At 34.9% G+C, this 12417-nt stretch overlaps 1 protein-coding gene across 1 annotated transcript in view; it reads left to right on the forward strand.

Annotated features, from left to right (window-relative positions):
• The first annotated feature begins 6878 nt into the window (after positions 1-6878).
• LOC121383911 (sperm receptor for egg jelly-like) overlaps positions 6879-12417 on the forward strand; it is a 53468-nt gene continuing 47929 nt past the window's right edge. Inside the window, exons 1-2 of the mRNA XM_041514009.1 lie at positions 6879-7009; positions 12301-12383. Of these exons, the coding sequence (XP_041369943.1) occupies positions 6879-7009; positions 12301-12383 (214 nt within the window). The remainder of the gene's footprint in view (positions 7010-12300; positions 12384-12417) is intronic.

Consider the following 12417-nt stretch of genomic DNA (forward strand, 5'->3'; position numbering starts at 1 on the left):
ATTTGATTCCAAGAACTGAGGACTGAAGTGCTCGAAGGGTGATGAAATGTCAGTATTAGAAATGCAGATACTGAGAATAAAATTGAAACACACAAAGAGAAAAAAAAAGAAGAGAAAAAGGACAACAACCTAATGAGATTATCCCAGTAAAATAATAGCGGAAATATACACATGTTGTGACACATCGGGAGAGACTCAATAAGGCCACGATAAAGTAATTAAGTGGGTACTAACAGAGTTGAGGGTATTATCAAATAAACATCAAACAAAGCACAGACAGATTACTTGAGACTGGGTTATAATGCCAGGAATTCTGCTTTGAATGAACTGCACTAAAGAAAGAGTGATCAGGAGAGATGATCCGTTTGTTTGCGCTCACTGTAGGTCCAATAGTCAAAACAACGAACAATAAATTGCATCTTCCATACTGATTTTCAGCTTTTCCACAGTTGTCAGCATTACAATTTGATGGTGTTTCATTATTCATTGTTTTTGGAATTTTACTGTCTTTTTAATTAGTTGGTTAAAAGAAAAGTTTGCTTTAAATACAAAAGAAATGTCATAATATGTTTCAGAAACAAAACATTTCTTTTAAGCAACCTCAGTTGAATGTGACTTCATAGAAAGTACCATTTGTGACACCCAATAGCCGATATATATTTTTGTGCTGGGGTGTCATTAAACATTCATTCATTCATTCATTCATTCATAGAAAGTACCATTTGTGACACCCAATAGCCGATATGTATTTTTGTGCTGGGGTGTCATTAAACATTCATTCATTCATTCATTCATTCATTCATAAAAAGTAACATTTGTGACACCCAATAGCCAATATGTATTTTTGTGCTGGGGTGTCATTAAACATTCATTCATTCATAGAAAGTACCATTTGTGACACCCAATAGCCGATATGTATTTTTGTGCTGGGGTGTCATTAAACATTCATTCATTCATTCATTCATAGAAAGTACCATTTGTGACACCCAATAGCCGATATGTATTTTTGTGCTGGGGTGTCATTAAACATTCATTCATAGAAAGTACCATTTGTGACACCCAATAGCCGATATGTATTTTTGTGCTGGGGTGTCATTAAACATTCATTCATTCATTCATTCATAGAAAGTACCATTTGTGACACCCAATAGCCGATATATATTTTTGTGCTGGGGAGTCATTAAACATTCATTCATTCATTCATTCATAAAAAGTACCATTTGTGACACCCAATAGCCGATATATATTTTTGTGCTGGGGAGTCATTAAACATTCATTCATTCATTCATTCATAGAAAGTAACACTGTGTTTACTCTCGATTTTACAATACTCTAACTGGACGCCATTTGTGTTAGGGTGTGTGTGTTTTGGAACGGTCTTTATTATATCAGCAGTGTTCCAGTGGATTTCATTTTCAGTTGATATTACTATGAACATATCCTTCTATAAGTGTACATGACACTCCTTCTATAAGTGTACATGACACTCACATGTACTCCAGAATGCATTTAAAAGCAACTGAAATTTCGAATTGTTTTATGGTGGGTGGGGTGGGGGGCATGTCCCCGAACCCTGCTCCCATCCCTTAGCATTTTCACACACACCCCATTGGGGGCTGAGTTTACGTCAAACTATTTTGCCAACCTTTGAATAAAAGTCCTGGGGAAAACACTGCATTAGTGCTATTATTGGCAAACATGAACACCAAAGATACTTTTTACAAAGCAGATTGCCTTAATATATTGGATGTTATATGTTTTATAGTGGTCGGGTAAAGAAGCAAACATACTATTTTGGACCGAGGACATGATCGATCTGTGGTACCGTCCCGTTTTATGCAATAATTATGGAGAAATAGTTTATTCTTTGTATTACATTAGAAATTATGTGTATATTGAAGTAAAAATGTACTTATTTTAATTACCTTTTTTAAAAATTAGGTCAAATAAATATCTAAATAGATCATTTATATGCACGTGAAATTGTTTGTATTAATTATCTTTGTTTTCCTAAATACTGTAAACTACTGTATGTATAAACTTGTATATGCCCTCAGTTTGATTTTTAGATATTTATTCACTATGTTCCACTGTTGAAACAGTTTGTTCATGAACTCTGGATCATGTGGATAAGTCCGCCATTTTCAGTTCAAGATGTCGGCCATTCTTTCATTAAATTATTCACACTGTAATACTTAGTTTTCTCACTGCTCCATTTAAGTGGGGCGGGCCGCCCTGCTATTGCATTTTTGCAGGCCCGATTTCATGCTTTGTCGCACACCCCACTGTATTTTTATGCACCCCTCTTTATTTTTCCACATCATACTGTATATTTTACAGCACCCAGATGAGGTATTTCTAAATAACACTTTTTTCACACACTGAAAAACCCCAACCAATCAGTCTGCATACCGAACATCAATGGTAACAAGCCACGATGTCTACAGAAATGCAACTACTGAAAAAACATATGCAGCACATCTTATAACAATTACCATAACATAATTTAACAGTAATTTTAACAGCCTCTGTTGTGTCCCATACCAGTATCCATTTGTATGTTTGATACACACAACAGAAGCTATATTTTATTTGAGCAATGAAATCATTCTATTTATCGTTTCAGCAATCTCCAACTAAAATAACCCACTTATTTGGCGCCAAATTTGACACATGATCAGAACGGTCATTCTGCTTTTTGTGTTCACTGACTCTTGACTGACGAAAACTTCAGTTACGGTTACATAATTAACGTAATTACAGAGTTAACTGGTCTTAACTGATGATGTTTATTTACTGACATTTGTCTATTCAGCAATTCCTAATAAAATATTAGAAACTTTTCCTTTTCTTAGAGATATCACCACTTATAAAAACAACTACCGTATATCGCTGTGTATTAGCCGACTTTTTGATACAAAAATTATCAAGTCAAAGGCTGGGGTTGGCTTATCTAAGGAGTCAACATTTTATTGGAAATGTAAAGTTAGAATAGTGACGTCACGGCTCGACTCAATCTATTGTCATTATTGTGCTCTGCATTTCCGCTTTCATAAAGGGTTAATATTGCATTTTAACACAAGCTATTACAAATAAAAGATATTAAAATTGTATATATATGTTCATCTTTAATAAATGTTGGTGTTTAAAAGTTATTTAGTAATATTTATCTGTTTAACCTTTAGACTACTGGATTAATTTTTAACAAAAACCACGTTGAGTGGGTACAAGTTTATAATTTTTACTCGCATATATTCATTTAAATGTTTCATAAATACATGAAATAAAGTTCATATATGAATCGGTAAGTATTATTTTCGTGTCTTTTTTTGTCATTTTTATTATTTTAGATCGGCTAATGGTGATTAAAATTAGGCAAAAAATCGAAAAAAGTTGCGTTTACTTACGGGCATTTGTGGCCAGCTGTCCAGTATTTATGTCCATTATTCCCGATAACAGTGGTTTTCTGACCAGAATTTTTTTTAAACCCGAACTACGATTCATATTGCAATATTTGGTAATTTTCGTTGTTGGAAAAACTATCAAATTTATTATCAAATTAGCTGTTACAATCAGCTATCGATCCCTGAAAATTACCGCGACGTGCCGCCATTGTTGTCAAGCGAAAATACTTGCCGAAAACCACTTTTTGAACTCAAAATTTCAAGGTATTTTCAATTGAAAAAATCAAAACAAAAACCACCATTTTGAAAAAAAATCTTTTTTCTTTAATTATATTTCCGTTTCCGGTGAGTGTCGTGTGCAAAATGGCGGGGAAATATGAATTGGGTACAGTGTACAGTATATCGACTGACGTGACGTCGGGCGAGATATCTCGCCTGCAGTAGTCAGAAGGTTAAACAACAATAAATGGTGACCGATCAAAACAATTTCGGAAAACTTCGCAGGTCACGTGTCATTACAAAACTGCTTACTAAACCGGTGAACACGTTAATTGTTCCAGCTTCATGTGTTTTGTTTGTCGGCTTGGGATTAATCGACACGGGTGGTTGGGTATGGTAGGGTATAGCCGACTAGTAATGAAAAGACCGATTAGCACAATCAACAATGCAAACAGTCACTGTGTTTTTAACGTGTGGCTGCAATCAAGAATGTTTAGGTATATTTCGCTATCTTGGTACTTATATTTTACGAGAAATAAATTAACCGGACACCGTTTCTATAAATAGAAATCGGCTACTGCTTCCGGATAAGTTTGCTGTGACAAATGACGTTTGAAAGCAGATGTACTTTGTCATTTTGTAGACCACACAGACATCTGACTTGGTTAGTTTTATATAGGGGGGTCGGCTTATATACAAGGTCTATAATTTTAAAGCCGATTTGGAGGGTGAAACTAGGGGGTCGGCTAATGCATGGAGTCGGCTAATACACAGCGATATACGGTACAGTGGTAGTGTTCGACATTAAAATCATTTATCTTGGGTGTCAAATAATGTATACAAGCCTTTTACAAAAACAAAACTACTTTTATCAGCTGGTGATATCAAAGTGATCGATTCATTTGAAGAAGATAAAAAAAAAAAAAAATGTTATCCATCATTGGGGAATAATTTTTTGAAAAAATCTTTATTCTTATTCTTAAAATCTTTATTAAAATAATAATATTAAAAATTTTGATCAGTTCATCAAAACATATACACGTGATATCGGCGTGAATGTCAGACTGATAATATCTCTGATTCAACTGATTCTACTCTCTTTTTTTTTGTTACCAAATACTGAGGGGAAAAATAAGGGGTAGGTCTTTTCACAAAGTCGTTGACCAACATACAACGATATAGGGTAACCAAATTTAACTCTCTTTTCACAAAGTCATTGACCAACATACAACGATATAGGGTAACCAAATTTAACTCTCTTTTCACAAAGTCGTTGACCAACATACAACGATATAGGGTAACCAAATTTAACTCGTTTTTCACAAAGTCGTTGACCAACATACAACGATATAGGGTAACCAAATTTAACTCTTTTTTCACAAAGTCGTTGACCAACATACAACGATATAGGGTAACCAAATTTAACTCTCTTTTTTTTTGGTGCTTTTCTGTTGTTGTTTTTTTTGGGTTTTTTTTAGAAGGGCAGATGAGTGGAGTGGGTCGCGCAGTCACCTTCCTTTAATTTTCACCCAGCGAGAAAACTGAATACTAGAAAATATTCATTCAACTGATTATCCCTAACAACAGCCAACTGATGAAAACAAATTGTAATTTTTATAAATGACCACCTTTTTTCATATTTAGCTAGACTTCTCAAATGGTCATCACATGTTTTCATACAGTTCAGACATCAGGCTAACTAAAAATCATAGCAGCTTTTAGTCAAAGCTAAATATTCCAGGTCTAGATCCTGGACTATAAACACTGGGTTACATCTTGGTTAACAGATCTTTCTAGCCAAATATTAAACTTATTGAGCTGAAGGTGAAATAGATCCATAGTCTCATGAAATAAGTTTGATTGTCACTCGCTAAAGCTCATGACATTTGAACATTATTTCACTTGGACATAAACATGATACGAAATGGATCCATAGTCTCATGAAATAAGTTTGATTGTCACTCGCTAAAGCTCATGACATTTGAACATTATTTCACTTGGACATATAAACATGATATGAAATGGATCCATAGTCTCATGAAATAAGTTTGATTGTCACTCGCTAAAGCTCATGACATTTGAAGATTATTTCACTTGGACATAAACATGATACGAAATGGAAGCTTGTATAATTTCCTATAATTACTAGTGGGAAAATGTAACTGGTTTCCTTTCTGAGACTATTTGTCAGAATTTCCAAATGTTTGACATCCAACAGCCGATGATTTATAAATCAATGTGCTCTAGTGCTGTCATTAAACAAAACAAACTTTAACTTTAATTCTATTTGCTGAGTAATCTACTACCTATAACTTGCTTTTTGACTTGCGGAAGACATTGCATTTAATATGTAATTAAGGACTCTTTTAGTTGGAAACATCTTAACAATGGCACAAAACCCAAGACCTCCTCGGTATCTGTCAGATTTTAGCATATCCAGCGTGTTTCTCGTTCCTCGGTATCTGTCGGATTTTAACATATCCAGCATGTTTCTCGTTCCTCGGTGTCTGTCGGATTTTAGCATATCCAGCATGTTTCTCATTCCTCGGTGTCTGTCAGATTTTAGCATATCCAGCATGTTTCTCGTTCCTCGGTATCTGTCAGATTTTAGCATATATCCAACGTGTTTCTCGTTCCTCGGTATCTGTCAGATTTTAGCATATATCCAACGTGTTTCTTGTTCCTCGGTATCTGTCGGATTTTAGCATATATCCAGTGTGTTTCTCGTTCCTCGGTATCTGTCGAATTTTAGCATATCCAGCATGTTTCTCGTTCCTCGGTCTCTATTGGATTTTAGCATATCCAGCGCGTTTCTCGTTCCTCGGTATCTGTCGGATTTTAGCATATCCAGCGTGTTTCTCGTTGTCCTGGTCTTCATAGAAAGCTGGAATAAATTTTATGAGAAACAATAAAGGTATGTATTTATACGTGATACCTCATTAACTGGGTGAATGTAGGCTAGCCATTAGATATAAGATTGATTGGCACTGGGTTCGCATCCCAGTACCACCTCTCACCTACAGTAAGAGTGATATTTGACATCTTAATGGGTAGGTGTAAGGTTAAAGTCACTATACACCAATGTTTCTCTCAGCAACCACTAACAATGATCAGGTAACCTCTGTCCAAGTCAGATAGTCGAGGTGTGTGCTTGAATCTTAATTGCATATGAGTACGAAAATAAATTAAAATTTAAAATATTTTGTTCCATAAATCATTATTGTTTGTTAATGTTTTCCTTAGGGATATTTCAGAATGAAACCAGTTGCACTGGAGGCAAATATTAAGCCGCCTGGACTGCATCAGGCTGTTCTAAATAATCGTCCGGTACGACTTGATGCGTCAGACAGCAAGGATCCAAACACTGGGGATAATTCAGGTCTCAGGTGTGTACAGAAAAAAGTTTATTCAATATCGCATCATCCTTAACAACCAAGAACATGTTAAATAAATCTGGGAATAGATATCACCGTACTGCCAAAGTTCCATTTTCTAATTTTTACTCAGCATCTTTTCTTTCTTGCTAAGTTCTTCCTCCGATTAGGACGACCACTTACAGTTGCCATACAGCCGTTGAGATAACTGCCCGCCATTAGACCTAATGACGTAACGGTCGTTTGCAACTGGCTATGTCTAGGTTAGGGGCCATGTAAAAATCCTAGTCCTAAAGTGAAAATGTATTGTGTCTACTGGGATATTAAAATTAGATCAGTCTTTCTTATAAATTAAAGTTTCAAAATTCTTACATTTCATAATATAAAATGAAATGACGTTTTGCAATCAAATTCAATTGATTGATTCTCATAATTAAAATAACCTCTGCAATTCTATGCCATAGCAACTTACAATCGTTCTTATTGTCAGTCAGTTTTGTTACAATGGCAATTACAAAATATATATTAAAATGTTAAAGTGCCTCTATAATGAAACATGTATTTTGCTATCTTTTGATACTTATATATCATTTTTACAAGGTGCGAGGCGTAGCCCAGTGGTAAAGTGCTAGCTCGATGCGTGGTCGGTCGGTGGGCCCATTGGGCTATTTCTCGTTCCAGCCAGTGCACAACGACTGGTATATCAAAGGCCGTGATATGTGCTACCCTGTCTGTGGGATGGTGCATATAAAAGATCCCTTGCTGTTTATCGAAAAGAGTAGCGCATGAATGGCGACTACGGGTTTCCTATCTCAATACCTGTATGGTCCTTAACCATATGTCTGATGCCATATAGCCATAAATAAAATGTGTTGAGTGCATCATTAAATAAAACATTTCCTTCCTTCATTTTTACAATGTATATGAATCCTACCAAATTTAAAAAAAGATCTGAAAAGCTGGGGGTTTGTTTATATATACATAACTAGCCGGTGCACAACTATGTGCCGCCACATTGAGAAATAGTTTGTCATACTTCCACTACTTCTCAGTGTCATTGTCAGAGGAGTGGTGTAGACGTACTTCCCCTTAAATTTCCATCAGGTTTATTGTTTTAATTTAAACAAAGCTGTAAAGTACATGCATATAAATGTGTAGCTTGCAAAAGCAGCTAAATTCACAGGAAAATTAAAGTTACAACTTTAGTCAATTTTAACTTCAACTTTTAGACGTTTAGCAGCCTGGAAACTTTGATTATGTTTATGTTTAAGGTGGATCCATAAATCGGTGCAGTGAAAATGGAACCGACAAAATCACAGCGGTTTTCTTTGGACTGTTGTTGTTAAATTAACAACTTGTTTTGACTGAGTGAAAGGGACGGCCCTATGAGGGCACTGCAACTGGGACACGCGGAGGAGAAAATTACATTACTCAGTTGTTGATGTACTGTGGATATATTGTAGTTGTTTATACTTTGCACGTTTCGATGGCCTCACATTTGCATTATTGCAGTTGGTGGGACATTATGTTTGGATCATCGTTTTTCTAGCCGAATGGTTTGTTAGCCGTTTGCCTGTGAACCCAACTGAACTCTTTGCCGTCTGAATCCACGTCAAGGGTGTAGTGCTGCAACGATAAACCGGTATACCGGTATACCGTGATAATTGATCAGCTCGATACGAACCGCGGTACAGTTTTGCGTATCGCGATTTTTACACGCTATCTTTTTCCGTGTATTTTATTTGACTTGAAATAGGCAAACAAACAAACAAACGAAAACACCCATCATTTTATTAATTGGTGATGACAGAAAATGTAACAACCACGTCAAGCGTCGTCGGCTTTCTTGTTGGCATACGAAGTTATAGGTCGATTATACTTGGTTCTAACTTCTAAACAAAACGTGTTAAAGGTCCAATAAAAATAACCAGTTAACGATAATTACAAATAAATGTTTTGTTACTTACACATTATTATTCATTGTTCATTCACAATGGAATACGGCTGCAGCTATCATATTCAAAGAAATAAACCAATAAGTGAGAATCGCACTTAGCTGTTTTTCCCTGAACTCGGAATACTTCGGCCGATCGTTCAAAACACCTCGGCCAATATTACCTCTGGTTCGGTCGATCTGCCGAAATATTGCGATTCAATATGTACATTTCTGTGTCAAGCGAGCAGCAACGGAAAAGCCCGATAGCAAGGATTTCCAAATGTGACAATTTAAAAACAGTTTGACACCGTCACACCGGTGTTCTAGTAGACTAGTATTTTGTTAAAAATAAAAATGACCATGAAGAACATTATGCTACTAATAATTATATGTCGTGGTTTATATAATCATTTAGGTTCTATGATGGAATCAGTATTACAAATATTTCGATTTATATACTTAGTATTACATATTTAACTCAAACTAGCTATGTTAAGTTTTATTTACGAAAAACGCGTGCAATAATTATTTAGCAACTGACCATCAAAGAAACGCCGACGTGTTTGATGTTTGTGATGATGGGTTTAGCCCGACAGCTGAAACTAATAAAGATCATTAATAAGTTTATGCATTCTGCTTTCATTTAAAAAAAAACCCATAAATATTAAATTTAAATAATATCAACTATATTGCAATACATATTGCAATACGGTTTCTTATATCGCAATATATCGCAATACGGTTTTGACCGTATCGTTGCACCCCTACAAGGGTGACATTGCCCCATTTCATTTTATGATGTGGTGTCACACTTCCAAGTCCAAAATGCCTGGTGTTATTGCACCACAAAATGATCAAAATTGATTCAGGGTTATTCTGACCCAGGACATCGGAATCCCACAGTGTTTGAATTTGATTCAGGGTTATTGCGACCAAGGACACCAGAATCCCACAGTGTTTAAATTCCGTCGCCTGACACACTGTCTGAATGGTAAGGTAGGTTGCATAAACCTTCCATTTTCAGTACTTTTTGTTTCATTGATAGTACTTCTCATAGCTTGCAAAATTCTCTATCTCGCAGTAATGATGTTTCGTAATGAAGTGAAGTGAGGTATACCTGTCAAAGCTAGACAGTTTGGAAGTCAGGGAAGACTGTTCCTAATCTTCACCATTTGATTTTTTATTGGAAATAAAGAATCGACACAGAATATTAGAAAGCTCACTCGTGGGTATCGATTCGATAGGCCTATTTAAAAACACTACTGAACAGCTGTTTACACCGAGGTGGTAGGGTGTAAAGTACCAGAGCGCCCTCGTAAAGGGTTATAATTCGTTGTATTTTGCCATAGAAATAAAGAGTACAGGTTTAGTCCATTTCACCAAAATCAGCGTATATGTGGCACTCATAACGGGGCAAATATAAATCATAATTTCACAATGAGAAATTAACATGCATTGGTTTTATATGTACAATATTACTGGACGATTTATTTCTTACAATAACCAGATTATCAAACATACACAATGATTTAAAATACTGTAAAGAGTTTGTATTTATGCATCTCAGTTTTATTGTTAAATTTGTATTAAAATGTTATTTTAATACAATTGATAAAAAATTTACAAAATAAAATATAAAATTATAGGAATACTTAAAACAGTACTTGCATGCATGTAAAATGGTTTACAACATTTCTCTGCATGTACAGATATAGAAAAGTAAAGAGCTTTAGAAAAGAAAAAATTATTTGAGGTAATAAATAGGACAACAAACTTGGTACCAGTTATTATCAAATGTGTGTCCCTCTAAAGCTTGTGACAAATGAACGTTATTTCACTGTATACCTTAAGCACTTGCATTGTCAATCTTCGCCAACTAGCTTATCACATAAGCCAAAGTTGGACAACACTGCTGTGTTACTTGTATGTTTCACAAACTTCAGTATCCACTTGGTGGGAAATGTGCTTTCACAAACTTCAGTATCGACTTGATCACACAGACATATATATAAGGTGGATTTTTTCCTGGCAAGTTTTATGTTTTGGGGGTACATGTCCATCATAGCGTGGAATTGGCCAAACGTCTTTCTTGTCCTAAACCTTTGACTGGATTGTTCTCAAACTCAATACAGTTATTCTCAGGGGAAGTCTTCAAAAACTAAGCTATAGAGAGCGATTTTGAAAAATTTCAACAAATAAATATATTTATGAATTGAATTTTGGAATTATTTTTAAAAATTAACATTTAAAAGTCTCCTAAAGTTTTAATTGGATGGTTCCAAAATAATTTAAATTTTAAAAATATAAAATAAAAATTTAAGATTGAAAATATTAAAGTGTATCTCTATTAAATTGTATTGTAATAACAATCTCCAATCTCAAAATATGTCTTGCTATGTGTGATCATTACAAATTAAGGAGTCGATTATCATGCATTAAGGTCGATGACAGTCATTTTCCCCACCTTTTTTTGGCTTTGTACACAATAAATATAACATACATGTATCTTACCGCAATTTCATTTGAAATCCATATAATTATTTTGTAAATAGTATAATTTTATAATCACAAGGTTTTCACAAGTAATTTGTCCAGCGTTCTTAAATCAAAAACATCATGTTTCCAGTTTATTGTTATTGTAAAGCGATGCAAAGTGAAGTCATTGGAATATTGATGTCATTCAAATTCAAAATTAGCTACATCATTATAATCCTTTGCCACATAAAAATAAAACCTGGTCTTCTTGCCTTGACCCTGTTAAAATTGTTGTGACCACAAGCATACAAGACAGGAGGGCAACTTCCCTCTCCCCAGTCCTGAAGAAAATCATCAAATTTGGGTAAAAACAATTGAGAAATTCAGGCAAAATGAGCTGACCTGAACACTTTTCACCATGTATTTTCATTATTCTACTGACAATATTAGTTGTAATCCATGTGATTCCTTTGCAAGCCTATGTAGCTGTTTGGCAGTAATGCTAATATGAATAAACGTTGTAATCTAGATTAGGGCACTTCTGTTCAATTTGGGCAAAAATTAGCCTGCCCCTCCCCTCCCCTAGAAACAAATGGGATCCTATGGTTGTGAGAATAGTTTGCAGGTCCGTATGTTTTAATATTTTCATAACTATAGGCAAAATATTAGGTTATGTTTTAAAAGATTAAAACAAAATTGAAAGGTACCATTCGTCAGATATATCATATATAAAACAAAATACTGTTAGATGTTATTTTTATTGTATATGAAGCAAGAACAATGGTGCGGAGGGTAATTGTCATTGACCGTAGCACTTTAGTGAGAAAATTTAAATTAAATAGTCGATGTACATGTATCTTGGCTGATATAGGTCTCTTGTTTCCCATTTCAGTTATGAGTGGAAGTGTAAGCCAGTAAACTCATCTCAAAACGTGTGTCACTTTGGGTCACGACAGAATATGTTTCCACTCAAAGGTATTTAACATTGCCATATTTTGTTATCTGCTAG

Source organism: Gigantopelta aegis, chromosome 10, assembly GCF_016097555.1.
Source record: "Gigantopelta aegis isolate Gae_Host chromosome 10, Gae_host_genome, whole genome shotgun sequence".
In the NCBI taxonomy this organism is placed as follows: Eukaryota; Metazoa; Mollusca; class Gastropoda; order Neomphalida; family Peltospiridae; genus Gigantopelta; species Gigantopelta aegis.